Source organism: Aulonocara stuartgranti, assembly GCF_965226115.1.
Source record: "Aulonocara stuartgranti genome assembly, chromosome: 5".
Classification (NCBI taxonomy): Eukaryota; Metazoa; Chordata; class Actinopteri; order Cichliformes; family Cichlidae; genus Aulonocara; species Aulonocara stuartgranti.
Genome location: NC_138943.1, coordinates 386501 through 407188, shown reverse-complemented (window position 1 = coordinate 407188; position 20688 = coordinate 386501). Strand labels below are relative to the sequence as shown.

The window sequence follows — 20688 nt, the reverse complement described above, 5'->3', positions numbered from 1 at the left end:
CCATAAAATCATCAGATTCTCTGTCAGATTAAGCTCAGCTATTGAACGGCACATATTTAAAGGCTTTAAAACAAGTTAGTACAAATGTCACTAATGTCACATAACTTTGCCGACATGTGGCCAACAGTAATGTTTTAATGTTCTTCATTATTAAACATTTGCACATAAATAAGTGACGTCATATTCAGTACTTACTTTTAAAAGTTTACTCTTCGGCCGCTCCGCTTCAGCTGTCCGCTGTTTTTTTCGACAAAATCATCCACACCCACTGCCGCACTATGAAGTCTGGGATATGTTGGGCCATGAAGGCTACACCGACCCATCCTTCAAATCCGGAGAAATTAAGGACGCATTTGAGGGCCGCATTTCGAGCAGCCTTTGAATTGGGACAGCCTTCGTTGCGTCGCTGTGACGTAATCGTCCTTAAAATGCAGCCTTATAGGCTGCAGACCCTGAATTGGGATACAGCCCTTGAGAGAGTGTGTGTGTGTGTGTGTCTGACCAGAAGAAGGCCTTCTTGTGCAGGACGTCCTGCAGCTGTATCTGGCTGATGGTGTCCAGTCTGGAGAAGTTGTATTGAGGGCAGAAGTCTGCAGGAGGCGGCGTGCTGAAGCGCACCTCGAAGGATGATGTGGGGAAGTCCACCTGAGAGGAAGCAAGGACACACACATGCTAGTCTCTTGGCCTCAGATACCTGCAGGTCTGACCTCAGCTGAACTGAGTGTATAAATAAAGAAAGGGGCACACCTGCATCCAGTACACAGGTAAGTAGACACGTTTCATCACCCATCCTGGTGACTGGTGACAATGAAAACGTCGCCTGAACAGCTGATGAAACTGCTCAAAATGCTACAGGTTTGTGATGTCACAGACTATTCAGGTGCTAGCAGCTGTGGCAGCGCTCACCTGTAGGATGACGCTGTCCGGCTGGCTGAAGTTGGGTGAACTTGTTCGGGCGTTTCCGCTCCTCCCCGGGGTTGAAGGCCACAGACCCAGCAACTTCCTGCCACACGTCAGCACGCTACACACACACACACACACAATAAAGATGATGATGATGAAGAATCTGTTTCCATTCTCTTTCCACTTTACTTTCAGGTAAATGTGAGGAAGCGAGCTGCTCCTGGGAGGAAATGACATCACAAAGCCTGTGTAGGAAGCTGCAGGACTGAAGGAAACATTTGTTTGTTCAGCTGTGAGCATGAAATGAAAAGAGAGGAAAAAAAAAAAAAAAAAAAAAAAATCAGGATGGACACACCACAGGGGAAAGCGTAGCTTTCATTTTGTCCTTTATATCAAACATCCTTGAAAGAGTAGTTGTCAAACAGCTAACAGATCATCTGCAGAGGTTTATTTGAAGAGTTTCAGTCAGGTTTCAGAGCTCATCACAGCACAGAAACAGCTTTAGTGAAGGTTACAAATGATCTTCTTATGGCCTCTGACAGTGGACTCATCTCTGTGCTTGTCCTGCTAGACCTCAGTGCAGCGTTCGATACTGTCGACCATAATATCCTATTAGAGCGATTAGAACATGCTGTAGGTATTACAGGTACTGCACTGCAGTGGTTTGTATCATATCTATCTAATAGACTCCAGTTTGTGCATGTAAATGGAGAGTCCTCTTCACACACTGAGGTTAATTATGGAGTTCCACAGGGTTCAGTGCTAGGACCAATTCTGTTTACATTATACATGCTTCCCTTAGGCAGCATCATTAGAAGACATAGCATAGGGCTGCTCAATTAATCGAATTTTAATCACGATTACGATCTGGGCTTTCAACGATCATTAAAAATGACTGAGCCGATTATTAGCCCCTCCCTCATTTATCCACGACACCTTAAAGGCCGGTCCGTGAAAATATCCGGTTGTTCAGTGATGACGTGACGAATCCTACTTCCGGGTCTAAAGTAGTCTGCGTTTAATATGGCTTTTGTGTTGTTAACATGTTTAATGTTTTGTATTTTCTTCTATTTGATCTCAAAAAGCTCCTAAAACAGTCAGTGATCACTGTTGACCTCCCTCGGCTTTTATTACCGCTAATCATTTATTTAAGCTCAGTTTTTAAAACCTTAGGATGTAACTACAGCCCAGCCCATGCAGCAGTATATGAATGACTAACCTCGTATTGTGGATGGATTATCTCAGTTGTTCTCCTGGCTGAAGTTTGGTCCTTTTACAGCATCCTGCCATGCGATTACATTTGTTCCTGACCACCGAGAACACTCACGTTAACTTTTATCGAGTGGAAAAAAAGTTAGCTTGTTTATATTATGCTAACATAGCTGTGTCGCTAGCGGTCACGTAGCACATCATTATATACCAGCTAGCCAAACTTCAGTAACCCTACAAACGTCACTGCTGTTTAGTTTTCTGTCTTCATTTATGTTGGACGTGATAGCAGAGCTGTACGTTTGAATTTGTTTCCAAAACCCTGCAGTCAGGACATGCTATATTGTATTTAGATAGAAGCTAGCGAGCTAACTCCCTGCTAACTTCTAACTCCGTTAAATGTCATAAATTCCGTTTTCATGGATGCCTGGATGTTAAACTCAATTGTTACACCTGGTAGAGCAGAACGCTGATCATTTTATTAAAGATGAAAGACTTTAGACAGTTTTTCAACTCTCAGTAATGCCACAGTGATCGTTTGATATATGGACCTGCAGCGGAGTTTAGGTCCAGACACGGCTAGTGACGTCAGACTGAACAACCGGATTGTCGGGCATAAACCGTCCGTGGCGCAAAAAAGGTTGGAGACCGCTGATTAAGAGGACCCGAGGGAAGCTCGGAAAGCTAAGCAGAAGTTATTTGGAGAGTGACTGCCGTTGGTTGAAAAGAGTTTAAAAAAAAAAACAAAAAACTTCAGTGGTGTTGCACACTATTTTATATTATTTTTTTAAAGTCATTGTTAACCTTTAAAGCCAGTCAGAGCAGCACGCTCCGTGTTGTGTAACTATTTTTAAATCCCTGTAGAACCTGAACCGTGTAAGCTAGCGCAATAATTTGTTTTGCATATGAAACCGGAGGAGTTGTACTTACATCTGATGCCATCAGCTTGTCCTCGGTCACGGTTTCGTTCCACATATAGCTTTGCAAAAATTGCATAAAAAGCGCTTGCAGGAACAAAAACATAATATTCCAGAAACACGCTTTGCTGTTCCTATCAGCTGTTCGTAACACTTCCCACAGTGAAATGATGCACCTGCTGTTTTCTTTGCAAATTTGCATCATAGGATTGTTTTTTGTTTTTCCTGCAGTATATAAAAATTGCTGCATCTCCAAAATAAAACTATGAAGACACTCAAAATAAATTTCCTGTGGTGGGAAACTATTTTTTGCAACTTTATTGTATTTAAAGTTTTGAGGGATAAACCTCTTAAATTTCTCCAAGTAGAAATATATGTAAACAAAACAAAAGCGATTTTCAATTTTTTTTGTAGTTTATTGCACTTTTTTGCAATTTATGTAATTACTATGGACTTAATGCAGACATATTATTAAAATATGGGCTATAACAGTTGTATTGATGTATAGCAACTTGAAATGCTCCCACAAATGGCACTACAGCATGTAAAAAAAATAAATAAAAATAATATAAGCTCTGGTGGACTTGGTTCCATAGTAGGTCTTAAAGGGTTAAATAAATATCGGCAAATAATCGTGATCTCAATTTCAGTGAAAATAATCGTGATTATCATTTTTGCCATAATCGAGCAGCCCTAACATAGCATACATTTACACTGCTATGCAGATGACACCCAGCTCTATCTGTCCATGAAGCCAGATAACACACACCAATGAGTTAAACTGCAGGAATGTCTTAAAGACATAAAGACCTGGATGGCCGCTAACTTTCTGCTTCTTAATTCAGATCAAACTGAGGTTATTGTACTCGGCCCTGAAAAGCTTAGAAATATGGTATCTAAGCAGATTCTTCCTCTGGATGGCATTACCTTGGCCTCCAGTAACGCTGTGAGGAACCTTGGAGTCATTTTTGACCAGGACATGCTCACCAGCGGCTGAACGCAGCCCCTCCCCTCACCAGCGGCTCAGCGCAGCCCCTCCCCTCGTCAGCGGCTCAGCGCAGCCCCTCCCCTCGTCAGCGGCTCAGCGCAGCCCCTCCCCTCGTCAGCGGCTCAGCGCAGCCCCTCCCCTCACCAGTGGCTCAACACAGAGCCACCCTGAGGTCTTTTTGAAGGATTTCAACAATACTGAGTACTACAGCGTTACACAACCGTTAACCTGGGCGGAGCCTTTAACTCTGAGCATGTTATTGTACCTGCTCTGTGTTCTACCCTACACTCTTACATTACTGTAACCCTCACTCTCTGAGTGACCCGATAGAAACATTTCACACGTTATAGATCAGCATGTCATTCACTACAGTGTAAACACCGCCCATCACTTTGTGGCGCAGCACCAGCACCGACCTCAGATAAATGGACCACATGCTGCGTTACTTTTAATGCTATCAGAATGGTATCGTAGTATTTTCCTGGGTATCACATCAAACATAAAGCCTGAATACGGCTGAATAACATCCGACAGTACTTATTCAGTTTCTTCTTCATCCGCCTGTTTAAGGTTTGCGTGGATGGATGGTGTCTGAGTGTCATGTGACTCACTGTCTGAAGTTGAAGAGCGGCATGGTGACCCAGCCCAGCGCCTCGATGCTGCGCCGCTGCTTCCCCTTCTCCTCAGCTCCTCCGGGGGGCGGCAGAGGGCTGGCGTACAGCACCACCGTTAGCTGAGACTCTCGGGGCAGCTGATTGATCTGCACGGGGAAACACACCCTGCAGGGGATATGGCGAGGGGGCGGGGGCTTAGCGTTTTTCTCAACAAACAAACAGATTAAAGTTTATTCATTCAAAATCAAAGACATCGTGCACACAAACACACACACTTGCAGAACAGGAAATTCTTACTTTTAGCATCTTATTAAACTCAGGTAAGGTGTGTGCAGGTGTGTCTGATGCTTCTGTCTGCTGGAATAGTTTCAGTGATGCAGTGACTCTGCTGTGCCGTCAGGTGTGCGTGCGTGTGATGTCACGGCTCTGACAGGTAAGGGTCAGGTACGTACCTCTGGTCCCAGACCACCAGGTGGAACAGGTATTTGCTGACCGACTGCTTGCTGGTGTGCTGCGGCGCACAAAGCTCCGCCCCTCCGTGAGTCAGAGAGCAGGACAGGAAGAAGCATTCATAACTGCGACCAATGACAGCAGGACAGGCGAGTTACTTGTGCAGCACATATTCACACCTGTCCCCAATCACAGAACCACCTGAGTTTCTTTATTCTTCTTCATTTCTGATGTTTTCATAGAAGTGTGATTTAGTCAACACGCCTCCAACCCAAGCTGTGCGTGTCTGTGTGCGTCTGCGCGTTTGTGCGCGTCTGCGCGTACCTGCATGTGATTGAGGCTCAATTATCAACGACAATGAGAGAAGAAGAAAGGAAGCACGAAGCGCTCAGCTTCTTCCACCTGCAGGTGGCGCTGCACTCACAGGAGACCCCCCCAGCACCTCCTTCACGAGCAGATAAATCTATCCCAGAATCCTCAGAGAGCACCACCATGCCCAAAAAAACCTGGAGGTTATGCACGTAACTCGGATCCCCTGAGGTGCAGCATGAGTCCGGAGGCACTCCTTTTGTTTGCCGTTAGTTCACCTTTGGTGTGTGTGTGTTGTTTGGTTGTGAGCACCACTGAGTCGGCACTGTGCGACTCCTAAACCTGCAGCACTGACACAGGACGCCCCCCCTTCAGCCTGTGGGCGGGTACCTTTTGAGCTCCTTACCTGGCAGCCCACGTGATGGGGATGCGGTGGGCGGCGTAGATGTTGAAGGAGAGGACGTTGGTGATGAGGCCAGCCTCTTGGATGGGCGCCGTGCAGCAGTGGCTCTGCGGCGTCGTGTGGAAGTTGGCATTAAATGTGCTGCAGTACAGCTCCACTAGATCCAAGATGGCCGCCGTCAGCTTCTCCACCACTTTCTCTGTGAGGCGACAAAGAAGCCAGCGAACCATTAGAGCGTCAGAGGAAGACAAACCGGGATCGTCACTTATTAAACAGAATCAGTTCAAAGAAGTCACTCTGGTAGTGTCGTGACTGTGGGGGCGGAGTTACAGCTCTACCCCTACAACCAGCTCCGCCCCGAGGCACACCCAGGAGAGGTCAGGTGTCTAGCTGGAACACCTCAGAGAGCTGGGGAAGATGCCTGGGACGGGAAGGCCCGCGTGACCCCAACAAAAATGTAAAAAAATTAAATGTATTAAAGAAATGAATTAAATGCAATGAAGTGACATAAAAATGCGAATTATTTATCCATACGTTTAAAGAGAGCAGGCCTTTGCAACAGAAAACCGTGCTGGATTTGTGGTCTGCAGCGCAGGTAGTTTGGGTGAAGCTGGACTTTTCTCAGACGTTTTGTTTAAAGGGGACATGAAACATAAATTTACAGCATGGAGTCTGTCCCGGGCCTTTTGTCTCATTTTGATAACGTTCACTTCGACTAAGTTGTGTCTTCGTTGTGTGTAACACTCCTCCACATCCCAGGCTCTGTGGATAGCGCTTCCTGGTAGCTTCAGGAAGGTGTTTTTCCAAACTGTTCTGACGATCTTTGCCGGTCGATTTGGGTTCCTCTCAGCTAATGAACCACCTTCACGGCATTTCGCATCTCCCCCCGTAGAGGTGGTTCCCTGGAATCTCCGCCCTTCCCACCCGTCCCCGGTCTTGATTAGGTTTCCTCGTACTCACACCTGATTGCTGGTTAGCAGCTCCCTCGTGGGTTCTTCTCCTCCCTGGACTTGGCGTTTTATTCTCGACTGAACCTTGATTCTGGTGAGTTAAGCCCTTTTTCAGAACTCATCGCTTCGGTCATTTTTGCAAATCTCTGTGGCTAACTGGTCATGGCGGAGGTCTTGCATCCATTTTTAAATGGTAAATGGCCTGTATTTATATAGCGCTTTACTAGTCCCTAAGGACCCCAAAGCGCTTTGCATATCCAGTCATCCACCCATTCACACACTGGTGTGAAATTTAAAGCCACTGATATGTATGGTAGTTCTGAGTTATCACTACTTTGATGGATCTGTATTCTCCTGTGCTGTGTGCACTTGTTTATTGTTCTCCCCAGTTTAACAAATGGTTTTATTCTAGACTTGTTATCTGGGGTCAAGTTCTTGGGGATTTTAACATCCATGTTTGCTGCCCCACAAAACTCGTGTGATTTATCAGACATCATCTCTAATAACAGCCACAGACCCGAGTCGTATTTCACCATTGATTCAGTTATTAACCCGTCACACAGTTTCCAGAGTCTCCAGCTATCTGAAAACCGTTGCTGCTGTCAGGACTCGCATGCCTCCAGCTTACGATCCTCCTGTTCCCCTGTGTTCAATCACTTTGAGCCCGTTTCTCTGGGCGCTCTGGCTGAAGTAGTTTCCCGTCTTAAGCCCTCCGTGTCTCACCTCGACATTATCCGCACTCGCCTTTTCAAAGAACTCGTTGACACTCTTGCACCAAGCGTGCCATCCATTATTAAGACCTCCCTTCTAACAGGAACAGCTCCAGCTGATTTCAAACATGCCACAGTGCAGCCAGTTCTCAAAAAAGACTCATCTGTAACTCCCTTTGGTGTCCAAAGTCCTGGAGGAAATGGTCTTCCTTCAGCTCCAGGCTTTTCGGACCTCTGCAACACTCGACAGCTTTAAAACCTGCCTGAAGGCACATCTTTAACTTTTAGTTTCTTTGTTTCATGTCTTTGAAGTGTTTTGTCAGTTTGTCCAGGACTTGACGCTGAGCCCTGCTCTCAGACACTGACACAGGTGTAACTCCGTCAGGCTGGATTTAAGAAACAAGAGCTTCAAGTTTAAAAAACAAGTTCGGCGCCATTTTCTGTCAGTACGGAGATGTGACGTCACCAGATTGGTTGGTTGGGGCCAACAGACTCACATTAGTCACTACATTACCCTCCAAAGCTTGGTGCCCCCCCAGTGCATCCTCTTAGTGTTCCCGAGGCTGCTTTTACAGCGTTTCACAGCAGTCAGAGCTTCCTGTTAGTACGTACCTCTGTTCTCCCTGACAGCCAGCACTGATGCATCCTGGGAGGACAGATGAGAGTAACCCGTCAGTGAACAAACTCACACCCTCACCTGCTCTGAGCCTCACTGAAGCACACGTTTACCTTCAGGACTTTGGGCTGCAGGCGACAAGGGCACGCTGGGAGCTGGTTAAGGGCCGAGGTCACGTCGGGCGTCTCCACGGCAGCCAACGAGCTGCAGAGCGCCTTCACGGATTGGACGAGGCGCTCCACATGCAGAGGCAGCTCCACCTTCACAGACGACAGGACAGAGGAGGAGGCTCAGCGAGCAGCTCAGAGTCTGACTTTATGTTTTCATGAAATCTCTGATAGTCCGGATTCAGTTTAAGCTCCGCCCCTTCACATTCATGAACTCAAACCTCATCAACGTGAACACAAGACGGAGCGCAGCGCCACACATCAGTGTGTGTGTGTGTGTGTGTGTGTGTGTCACCTCTGACAGCAGGAAGGACTCGGCCTCGTTGTGAAATGTGTCGAGCAGCAGGGTCAGAGCCTCCCTGATCGACAGACAGATGTTATCAGTAAATCGGTGATTGATTGATCAGCTGTTGGAGGAAATCAGAGTGCCTCTGCGAGCTGCGAGCTCCGCCCCTCACCTGGTGACTGTCTGTTTGATTGGACGCTCCTGCAGCAGGATGCTGTGGTTCATGGTGGACGCCGTCTCATCGTCATCTTTCTGTAAAAACAAAGACTCAAATCATGCAGTGGCGTGACGACAATGGGTGACCGGGTCACACCCTGGTTTATATGCTGTGTGTGTGAGGGAGTGTGTTTACGTGTACCGTGCGGGCCAGCTCGATGCTGATGGACGATCTCTTGACGAGGCACAGCCGGACATCCCAGTCGAACTTCAGACACTGCTGAACGAACTCGAGCCCACCCAGAGTCTGCGCGCTGAGACGCACAGAAAGACACACACAGTCAGACACACACAGGGCACAATACTGCTTCCTCTAAGAACCCCTCCACAATAAAAGCAGCTGGAAAAATCCACTCACTAAGTGGATTTCTGAAGCTTCGCAGACTTTAGACCCAGCCGGTTTAACAGGTGAGGTGACTGGCTTTCATCGTATCTGAGGGAGTTTAACACCTGCAGCGTTTAGTCTGTTTAAATCAAGCTCTGGTTCGATCCCCCTCGGTGCGGTGCAGGCACGAACACAGTAACCACACTCGGCTGCAGAGCAAAACGAGCGGTTCACTCATGGTGCGAACGTGACCCGACCTGAACCAACTACCAGGAACACGTCACAAGCTGGAGCTAAAAGAGGTCCCGTAGCCACGTGTTTTTGTATTCTCACCCTGCACAGGTCTGTACAATAATTGGATAATTGGAGGTGAGCTTCCCTCCCTCCAAGACATCTACAGGAAGCGCTGCCTGAGGAAAGCGGGGAGGATCATCAAGGACTCCAGTCACCCCAGCCATAAACTGTTCAGACTGCTTCCATCAGGAAGGAGGTTCTGCAGCATCCGGTCCCGTACCAGCAGACTGAGAGACAGCTTTTTCCATCAGGCCATCAGACTGCTGAACACGTCATAGACACCTCAGCTTCACTACTGGAACTTCAACATTATGCACTCCACACTGTATATAAATGCCACTTGTTTTGCACATATTCAACTCTGTATATTTTATATATTTTATTATTATTATTATTATTATTTATTTATTTTTTTTTTACTATTTAATTTGTAAAAATGTGTATACACACACACACACACACACACACACACACACACACACACACAGGAAAATATTTAGTATACACATCCAGAAATGCATACACTATTATATATTGTACATATATTTATTAGTTTCAGGTTGGCCATTCTTGTATTTTGCTCGTTTGTGTTGTTGTGTTTGCACATCTCTGTTGCTTGTGGGGCTCGCACACAAGAATTTCACTCGCATGTGCTGTGCCAGTGTGCCTGCACATGTGATGTGACAATAAAAGTGATTTGATTTGATTACAGGCTAGCAGCAAGTCGGGAAACAACCCAACTTCTCAGGTTTCTCCCACACACCTTGTTCCTGTGTTTACTTGTGCTGGTCCCGTCCCCAGACACACCTGGCCAATGAGCGGACTGAACACTGATGTGGTTTGCTTGAAGTTCACTTGGATTTTTCTCTGTGTGACAACAAACCAAACCACAGGAAGAAGGTGTGAAAACGCCCCAGAGGGTCGAAGTTTCAGCCCTCGGGCCATCGCTGGGTCACCTGTGCATGCTCCATGATATACCATTCTATGCAGACGACACACAGCTGTACTCACTGCTGCTCGACGGGTGTTAATGGTGCATGTCCCAAACTGAACAGACGAGACAGAAATATTTGCTCGAACATATCTCTGATCTCAGGTCTGAAAAATCACATCGACAAACGTATTCATATCTGAAACTGGGCCATATCATACCGTTCACAGTGTAATGTTGGGCAACGATAAGAAAATGAAATATCGCGATAGAATATGGGTAAAACGCACATGCGCAGTGCCTTTGTTTTCATACGCACATGGTGGACAAATCATGGCGGTGACGCAGAACGAGAAGAGCGAGAGCGGATCGTTGAATGAAACTGATGAACCAGAACTGGTTTGTAAAAATGCTGCAGCTTCACTGGTGTGGAACTGGTTTAGCTTTCGTCCGTCAGATACACAACAAAGCACTATTTCTGGTAGCGCATGCTAGCGGGCCGTCGTTATTACCGTGTTGTTTGGAAAATACGGCGCACTTAAAATCAATCCATTTTTCTGAAAGTCGACAGAGCCCCTTATAACCCCGTGTGCCTTATGTATGAACTCTGGTTGTGTTTACTGACCTCGAAACGATTTTATGTGCACGGCGCTCGAAAACCTGTCAAATGTTTCAGTACGACTTTGCTGAGCTACGAAGCCGCACCGCTTGATGGATTGTCGGAGCGTTACGGCTACCGTAGGCGGAGCCTCGCGGAGTGATATGTGCTGTGCTTCAGCATAATGTTACCGTATTGTGTGTGTATAACCTCTTTAAGGTCTGTGGATATTATACATGGTTATGCTGAGGATGTGTCGGCCAGTTTCCACTGAAATGCCTTTTGGTTAAACTGTCAGCGAGGAATTTGCATTTGCACTGTTAAATGTTTATATAACTTTAATGCAGATAAAAAACAGCTGCTTGTTGAAGTGGAAATACATTGATGGTTTTTTGCACTAATAAAGTTGAGGAGTTGTAAAGTATTTTGTCTCGTGTCAATTATATCGTCAGTTATATCGTTATCGCAAATTTTCAAACGTATATCGTGATAAATATTTTTGGCCATATCGCCCTGCTCTATGTGGAACTGTCCGTACAGCACACTCCAGATCAGCAGCAGCAGAGCTTCATGCACATATGAGCACGTCACGCCAGTACTGAACGCACTTCATTGGCTCAGATTACAAAGCTCTCACTGTTAAGAACCCAGCACACCTCTCAGGTAATCAGCTGCACATCTTAAACTGTCCCACAATCATATCTCAGTCTGCTGACCTGAGGTCAGTTACAGCACTGCAGCCTTAGTCCTTATAAACCAACACACGTCTGTGTGAAGCATGTTGAGTGTACTGAAACATGACGAACGGGCTGTCTCAAAGACTTCAGGACACGTGACGCCGTAAAGACACCGACAGCCAGCAGAGCGCCAGGCGGACCGACAGCTGTTCACAAGTGATAAACACTCATTGTTCCACCACAGGAAGTCCAGCCAGGCTCCGCCAGGATATCTCTCACTCACTCACACACTCTCACACACACACACACACACACACCCCTGCTGTGGGGATTTGTACAGGCAAACAGACACACCGCCTAAAACAGCAAGGACGTCGTTGGTGTGTGTGAACCCAGAGCTGGAGCACTGTGCGTGCGTGCGTGCGTGCGTGCGTGCGTGCGTGCGTGCGTGCGTGCGTGCGTGCGTGCGGTCATTACTGCTGCTGGTGTAACAGCAACCACAGCTCTGCTCTCTGTTATTATGTCTGAACCACAGACCACAGATCAGCTGGAAGAGGACGCTCCCCTACAGAGATGCTGAGTTCAGGCACGGCTCGGAGACCCCGAGGTTCTGAGGTTCTTACTTGTGGAGGAACTCGTCATGTCCGCAGACCTTCAGCAGGTAGTCGTCCACGTTCACATGGTCGAGGTCGTCCTGAGCGTAGCACAGAGTCTGGTAGATGAGCAGGTCCACGGTGGACGAACCTCGGACACACACACACGCTGCAGTATTATAAACAGGTGAAGTATAACTCTACACACGCACGCACAGCTGGATGCCATCAGCAGGTCCTTTCAGGGTAAAATAACATCACAGCATAATTTAGCGTTTCTTGGACATAAAACTGACTTTAAGAGGACAAACTGACTGAATTCCTTCAAACTGCACTGGCAGACTTTTGAAGGGTCAGTGCTGTTCTGTTTGCTCTCCTGACCTTTAACCCCTGAGCTGACCTGACTGACCCTCCGGGGAAATAATGGCGTGTCCCAGATGAATTTTAAAAAGCAAGATGGCAGCCAGCGCGCCGGTCGCGTTTGGGTATTGCATATTCATACGAAGCTAACGTTTTCAGTCAGACATTTCTATCCTCACGGAAAAACCAGACGTCTTACTGTCACAGGTAAAGGTGAGCGGCTCTCTGAAGTGCTCACTGATGACCGTCACCTTCACACTGACCCCCAGGCCCTGATGGAGCTCTTCGTGGCCGACGGAGGGCGACCACACAAAGCCGGCGTTCTTTGAGCGGTCACAGCACGGGTACGCCGAGCGCAGCCTGAGGGCAAAGACAGGTGAGAGGGCAGCAGGTGGAGACGCCTGCAAGGGAGAGACTGAATGTGATCGTCACGGCAACAGGCTACTCACACATCCAGCGTGTGGCAGAACGCTGCCACCTCCTCGTCACGCTCCTCCGACACCTGGAAGAGCTCGTACCCGAAACCGTTCATCCTAGCGCCCAGCGACACCTGCAGGACACGCAAAGACAGCCAATCAGAGACTCTCACACACACAGTTCAGAGTGTGTGTGTGTGTGTGTGTGGTCGACATTAAAGCGTGGCGGGGATTGTTTTACGTTTCATTTAAACATTGAAAAAACGTCTGAGGCAGGAAATGAAATTGAGGCTGCAGAAAAAGAAGAAGGAGGAAGAGGAGGAGGAGGAAGAATGTGGTGATGAGTTTGTGTTTTGAGGGAAATAAAAATGCTGAAACTGAAGCGTCAGTCTGAGCACGTCCAAGCGCGGCGAAGGAAGCGTGTCAGGACGCCGCCTGCCAATCTGGTTTCAAGTTACAGCTGGTGGAACTGGTCTGACTGGGTTCCATGCGAAGGGCTGGGAATCAAACCGCAGCACTTCTCCAGAAACCATCTGAAAACCTGGACTTCCTGTCAGGACTTCTGACAGGAAGTGACACAACTCTGAGCGCGGGGGTGTTTTTTCTAAATGAAGCCGCTGCACAGCTGCAGCGTGTCTGAACACAAACACATCGACAATGATGTAAATTCAGCTTCCTGCTCTCAGAAACACGAAGGAGGCGATTAACGCCCCTCAAAGACGAACACTTCCTGTTTTCTGCTGTCGCACTCAGATTCATGTTGGCTACCGTCAGCGCCAACATTTTAGCCGCCGTCTGTCTGCAGCTCTAACCTAACAGAGCTCAGAGCAGCAGCTGGGTGCCGACAATCACGTATATTGATCTACTGATCAGCAGTGCAAGCAGCTCTACGAGGTTTTGCAGATCAGGTGTGTCTGCACGGCGCCACGTCTTCCTGAGTGCGAACCAATCAAACTCACCCCGAACTGCCCACAAAGCACCAGAACAAACAGCAGAGAGAAGGAAGACCCGAGTGCACCGGTGACTCCTCTGTATTCAAATCTGAGGTCATCACAGCTGAAGCTTGGACCAAACCGGGCCGTCGACAGGTCGGCGAGCACGGCAGCAAATCTCCAACAGAACGAGCTGCTGCAGAGCTCAGAGAGCTGCGCATAAATAATGATGTCCTGTGTTTCACATCATCTCAGGTTGTATCTGAATAACTCTACGATCTGCTGAGGACCAGATCATCTTCAAAACCAGATCAACAACAAAAGCAGAACAATTTAAGGACCCCACCTGGACCAAACATGATCCAGGTGGGGTCTGCTGACATCAGGAGAGACACACTCAGCCACAATCTAACCTGGCCTTCAGAGAGTGTTAAGAACCAAGTGACAAAGGTCCAGGTGAAGCCCATCAGAATCCACCCCTGACTTATTAGCTGCTGGTGGCTTTGTTGACTTTTCTGCGAGTTAATTAAACTGATCGGTTCTGATGAACTCGAGATACGTATTGGGATTCATCTCAGCTGAACTGGCTGTGTGCTTCAGTTCAGCTCGAGTTTGATTCATGTGGAAACATAGTGACACCAAGGGTGCAGCGGGACCCTCGTTACAGAAGAAGCAGCTCTTCAGAGACAGAGATGCTGCTTATAATCACACACTGCAGTATTCAACAGTGTTAGAAATGCAATCAGAAAGAAATTGTTTAAGTGGCCAATCAGAGTACAGCTCAACACAAACAGCTGACGCACGACCTCAGAGGGGCTTACCGGGTCTGCAGAGACCGGACGCTGGTTCTTGTTGCTCTTGGGAACAGCTACGTACGTCCTGGGAGGCACCTGAGGGGGGAGCGTCTTGCTGCGGGCCACGGGCTTGCCTGATTGGTCGCCGTTGGCCCTCCGACCTTGCCAGCTGTCATTTAGTCGGGACAGCGAGTCGTTGATGGTGTCATAGTTCAGGTCTCCGGAGGTCACTTTGGGCCGATCCACGTTGGGCATGAACAGGTTCACGTCCCGCGGCACAGTGGAGGGTCGGGGGGGCAGGAAGGGGTTCTCGGACACTGCCAGTGGCGGGATGGGGTTTCTTGGTGGGATGGCGGGGGGTGTGTCATCTGGAAGAGCGGGAAAACCCTTTGGCAGAAACCCTGAACTGGATCCGGGAGAGTCCCCAAGGCTGGGCACAGAAGCGTCCCTGAACTTGCAGACTTCAGAACTGTCCAGGATGTATGGGGACTCCTTGACGTAGCCGCCCTGAGGGGGGAGGGCCCTGGCTGGGGCGGACTGTGGAGACTGGGACCCTCCCGCTTGGTTCAGGGAGGATTCGGACCCGGAAAGGCCCATCAGCAGGTTTCCTCCTGGCGGGGAAGGTGTGGACTGGTGGCGCTCGATGGAGGGATTGGGGGTCTTGGAGCCGGTCTGGCTGGGTCCCGTTCCGCTCTTGTCCTGTCTGAGTTTGGACAGGGCATCGTACTCCATCTGCAGGGCCTCAGCCAGGACGATCTCCTTCTGACTGAGACCCAGAGCCTCCAGGCAGCCCCAGCCCGCCTCGCTGCTCTCCTTCTGGGTCTGAGCCGCCGACATGCCACCTCGTAGCAGAGGAGGAGGAAGAGCTCGGTTGAAGCGCTGCTGGAAGAAGCAGTGACGTCACATGGAGCTGCTGATCAGCTGAGGATAGAGAGACAAAGAGGTGGTCAGCCAAAGCTACAACGCTTCACCCTGGAGCTTTATTCTGAAGGAATAACAGGAAGTTAAGGTGAAAATATGTCGTCTTTCGCAGCATTAATCTGGTTTACGCTCATAAACATAACAAGAACAGCTGCAGCTACGGAATTCATTTGAAAACCTTACTTTGTGATGACAAAGTCGGGTGTCTGCGCCACCGCCCGCTCGGCGGTGAAAGTCCCCAATCAGCCTTTTGGCTGAGGCCAGATAAATATCGCGCTACAGCAGGAAGTCCCTGCGCATCATCATTTTATCAAACTGACTGAAAGTCAATGATTTAAAAACTGGACCAGCTCCAGCAGAACTGACAGGTAATCAATAATAATCAATATTCATCAGTGAGCTTTTGTGTGTGTGGGGGTCAGCAGGATGATCAATAACTGACATTAATCAGAGAAATGACTGATTAAATTCTCATTTTTGATAATCGATCAATAAGTTAAATATAAATGTATTTTTGATAATTGTTCAGTCTTGATAACGATTAATGAAAGCAGCTTTCATCGCCACCTCAGCCCCGCCCCCTCTGCTAACTGACAATCACTCAGATTTAAAGTGTGTCTGTAGCCACGCGGCTCTGAGGCTGGCTGATGGGAGACGCTCATCATCGCTGACGAGCTGATTGGCTGCACACACCTGAACTCGTCCAGGATGCTCAGTGCGCCTGCTGCTGACTGTTTCTGACTTCCAGGCTCCTCCCCCTGAAATCAACGCACGAGCTGACAAAGAGCCGCAGTGTTTGCGTACCTGGAGCATAATTAAAATGAGAAAAACCAAGACAATTGCACACGGGTGTCTCCGACCCGGCTGCAGAAATCGAGACGTTCAAGACCGGCAGACGCGTCACATGGCGTGCGTCGCTGATGCCGCGTGACATCAGCAACTGAATCAGAGCCTGGCTGCAGATCTGATTCGTTTCGTCTTCTGTGGGACAAAAACATCCGGGTTATCTGGGATTAAACAATCTGATCTGTGACGTCAGCTCGTCAGTGAGGAGCGGCTGAAATCTGTAGCCTGTGCTATGAGACCGGCTCCAGGTAAAGGTGCGTCTGTGTGCGTGCTCAGGTGGACTTTTGTACCTTCTGTGGGCGCCAGCAGGTGAGATAAAAGCTGCTGATTCGTCACAGGTAATAAAGTTCAGACGTGTGCCGATCAGCTGAAGATGAAACTGAACGCAGTTCCTGTTTTTTCCTTTTTCTCGGTTAGACTAAAAAGAATAAACGAACACAGTCGCTGACATGTTTCACCTGCTCGTTAGTTCAGAGTCAGCGTTATAAACTGACGTCGTCTTCATCTCATCTGTCGTCACAGCTCGTCTTCATCACGGCCTGTGCGAGTGTCGTCAGCACGTTAAATCGTGAACTGTGACTGCAGACGCGTGCGACTCGTCCGGACCACACGCACGCTTTAACCTAAGTGTGCCCTACATGTTATGCAGCCACCTGTCACCAGGCGGAGTCACAGCCCTGACGTTGCTACAGAAATGTGTGATAACACGCGATTAATCTAAGGCTGAATTTATTGCTGGTTACTCTGAAGGTGAAGAAGCGAGACGGTGGATATGACCTTTGCTGAAGGGTGGGTGGGCTCTCCCAGAGATGGGGCAAGGAGGCCGCTGCTCCTCCTCACCAAGGCGGTCACCTCGTCGGCGAGGGGCTCTGAGCGCAGGTTTTCACACTTGTCGCTGACTGAAGAAGTCACCTGATGATGATGAAACGCTTCACTGAAAACGTCCGGATGAACAGAATCAACTTTTTAGGGCTTCCTCACCTGGATGACTGAGCACAGCCTGATACGGTTTGCTCTCCATACATAATCTCCTCATTCTAAAAGCTGTATTAAAGTTTTGTTACAGAATAAAAATAAGATTGTGGGGCGATCGTGGCTCAAGAGTTGGGAGGTCGTCTTGTAATCGGAAGGTTGCCGGTTCGAGCCCCGGCTCTGACAGTCTCGGTCGTTGTGTCCTTGGGCAAGACACTTCACCCGTTGCCTACTGGTGGTGGTCAGAGTCCGGCAGCCTCGCCTCTGTCAGTGCGCCCCAGGGTGGCTGTGGCTACAATGTAGCTGCCATCACCTGTGTGTGGATGGGCGCAGTAAAGCACTTTGGGGTCCTTAGGGACGAGTGAAAGTGCTATACAAATACAGGCCATTTAAGAGGAATTAAAAAAAAAAAAAAGAGCAGATGACAGTGTTGACCTCACAGGTTCAAGGCTCTAAGCAACAAGTGTGACGAAACCATGAATCATTAATCAATGCTCAATCAGGTGGATCAAGACTACTTATATTTATACGTCTTATCCGGTTTCTTTATCGATGTTTGCTGTAAACAGAACAGGTTTCACCAGTTACAGGCCTGCCCCGGTAATGACGTCATAGCCACATATTTTTGTTTGCAACTGTGAAAGCGTTTGCTGCACAGAAACACGAGCCCATCAACTGTGAAAGCGTTTGCTGCACAGAAACACGAGCCCATCAACTGTGAAAATACACACTTTAGTTCAAGTTAATCATAACTGTAAGAGAGGTGTGGGTGACGTCATAGCGGACCCTGAACCTGTTAGTTTGCTAGCGGACAAACTGCGCAGACTCAGCGGAAAACAGGTGGCAGGTGTGATGACAGCGGCGCTGACTGTAATGAGTCCAAACATCTGAGCAGCAGATGCACAGTTACAGCGAGTCCTACCAAACTCCATTCAAAATACACGCGTTTTAACATCTTTCCCAGCGAGGGGCTCGGACCCGCGCAGTACTGCGGCGCCGTCAGTAACATCCGGTCACCTGCAGCCTGCGGGCCCCTGTAAACACGCCGGGCCTCTGCTGATCGGTCGTTGCTGTGCTTTTTTTTGGAAGTCGAATTTCCCAGAGGAACCCACCCGAGGGATTAATAAAGTTCTATCTTATCTTATCTGATGGGGGCTTTGGGGGGGGGGTTTCCACCCACATCGCGCCGCGGAGGGCGGTGGCGAGCACCCGCTCTGATTCTTAGTGGTAAACACCAACCTCCGACTACAGCGACCACCCACGCGGACCAAACACAGGCCGAATGACCCAAACCCGAACACAGATCCCGGGTCAGGGCCCAAAAGCAGCCCAGGTCCACAAGGACGAGAATCGGCTTATTTATGGAGGTTTTCCAACAGAGTTTGGTTGAAGCTCCTCTCCGAAGAAAGACGTCCGGTGAAGCAAAGGGACCGGCCGCGGCCACAGCCACCCCCCGCCCTCCGGACACAAGTGCGTCAGAGCCGTTAGCAGTGCGGCGGCAGGTGCGGACTCTTACCTGAGTCGGTGCTCGCGGTGCCCGGGAGCCATTTTACACCGTGTACCGTCCCACAAATCACACCGGTCCCTCCGCCGGGTCTCCCGGCAGATTAACGCTCTGCGCTCGCAACTACGGAGGTTTCCTCTAAGCACTGGAAGCACCGGCTCCGCGCGCTCAGCCTGTGGCGAACAAAGCAGGCGGCTCCGGCGGTGCTCCAGCCGGGAACGACGAACTCTGCGTCTGTCTCTGCCGCCAGCTGCGGACCTGCGCAGTCAAGCCGCAGAGAGCACCACTCTTTCCAAACCTTTCCAAAATAAAGCGGAGATGACGTCACATCATTCAATAACTGCAGCGGACGACTCCCGGGGGTCCAGGCCCCTCAGCCTGAGTTCAGTATGTAGCCCACTGAGCTATGACACGTAATATTTTAATGAACAAAAATCCCTTGTTCACATGCTGTGAAAAATGTCTGAACATTTTATTTACTGCCACATTTAAACTACAGAAGATGAGCCGAGTGCATTCAGCTTTCCAAAAACCTTCAAAATAAAAGCTGTGTAAGACTTCAAACCCCCAACATTTTTTTTGTTGGCTTTTTCTGATTTTTCAAGACTTGAATAAACAGATCTGACCAATCATAGCACTGCGTTTGGTAACAAGCATCATCGTAGCATCAGTACTAAATACACAGTGATGTGAAAAAGTAAAATAATCCTGGTTTCCCTCAGACTCAAAGCTAGGTGCCTCCCAGGGTCAGTCGGCTCTGTGAAATGATTTCTTTGACATCCGGAAGTACGTCTGAAAGCTTCGACTCCGGGATCAAACCAGGAAATTCTCCTCCTGCTGCCTTTTCCTGAGAATCCAGTCTTCACCTAGAAACATCAGAACCAGCTCAATGCCACTTTCTGTCCACTCCATTTTTTTCACAGCATGATTTTTCAGGAATCATTTTTCGGTATTTTCAAGTGAGTTAATACCAGAGGTGGGACCAAGTCATTGTTTTGCAAGTCTCAAGTAAGTCTCAAGTCTTTATCCTCAAGTCTCAAGTCAAGTCTCAAGTAATGTCAGGCAAGTCAGAGTCGAGTCTCAAGTCACTGGTGTAAAAGTCCGAGTCAAGTCACAAGTCTGAAACTTTGAATTTCAAGTCCTTTCGAGTCTTTAAAAAAAAAAACAACGAAAAAAGCATGTTGCAGTTATATGCTAAATGTAAATATTAGACCATGTAATTTTAAAATCTGTGTTTTTCTCAACACATGACAAAATAGTGAACTTAGAAAATATACACAAATTGTGAAATTGCACCTCTTTAGAATGCAGCTCAATTAAACCTAGCTCCAAGAATAATTTTCACCAACAGTTCTGAGATAAGCTGCATGTTATTCTTGGATGCGGTTGTAGGACCAGCTTTAAAATCGCATGACAAAAATATCATACACATTAAAAAAAACTGTATCACCAACGTAGCCTGGACAACATTTGCTAGTTAGATGAAGTCAGCTATCTCATCCTAGCATATTTATATGCATATTTATAATTACACGGTTCTTGGAGTGAGTGCATACACTCATGAAGTTTAGTAACTTCAGGTCACTGCAACAAGCCCAGGTACAGTTTACCGACGGATGGGTGCAGGACCTTGAAATGCACCGTGTAGAAAGTAAAGACCATCGTACGTATCATAAGTTTACCAGTCTCACAAATTGTCGTCATAAATACACATTCCTTAACCGTTTATTAATAGGACCTTTGAGCTCAACGGTAATTAATTAGTAGTGGAAATAATTTCTGGTACC

At 48.1% G+C, this 20688-nt stretch overlaps 1 protein-coding gene across 2 annotated transcripts in view; it reads right to left on the bottom strand.

Moving 5' to 3' along the window:
* Positions 1–19227, bottom strand: part of pik3c2b (phosphatidylinositol-4-phosphate 3-kinase, catalytic subunit type 2 beta) — a 43101-nt gene extending 23874 nt beyond the window's left edge. For both annotated transcript variants that reach the window (XM_082533433.1, XM_082533434.1), the window contains exons 1-15: positions 18914–19227; positions 14686–15579; positions 12966–13066; positions 12716–12876; positions 12187–12307; positions 8881–8992; positions 8695–8774; positions 8532–8595; positions 8183–8329; positions 8066–8099; positions 5797–5992; positions 5084–5206; positions 4629–4796; positions 907–1021; positions 503–645 (exon numbers count right to left, since the gene is read on the bottom strand). In XM_082533433.1, the coding sequence (XP_082389559.1) occupies positions 503–645; positions 907–1021; positions 4629–4796; positions 5084–5206; positions 5797–5992; positions 8066–8099; positions 8183–8329; positions 8532–8595; positions 8695–8774; positions 8881–8992; positions 12187–12307; positions 12716–12876; positions 12966–13066; positions 14686–15495 (2375 nt within the window). In that variant the 5' untranslated portion in view covers positions 15496–15579; positions 18914–19227. The remainder of the gene's footprint in view (positions 1–502; positions 646–906; positions 1022–4628; positions 4797–5083; positions 5207–5796; positions 5993–8065; positions 8100–8182; positions 8330–8531; positions 8596–8694; positions 8775–8880; positions 8993–12186; positions 12308–12715; positions 12877–12965; positions 13067–14685; positions 15580–18913) is intronic.
* Positions 19228–20688: the final 1461 nt, after the last annotated feature.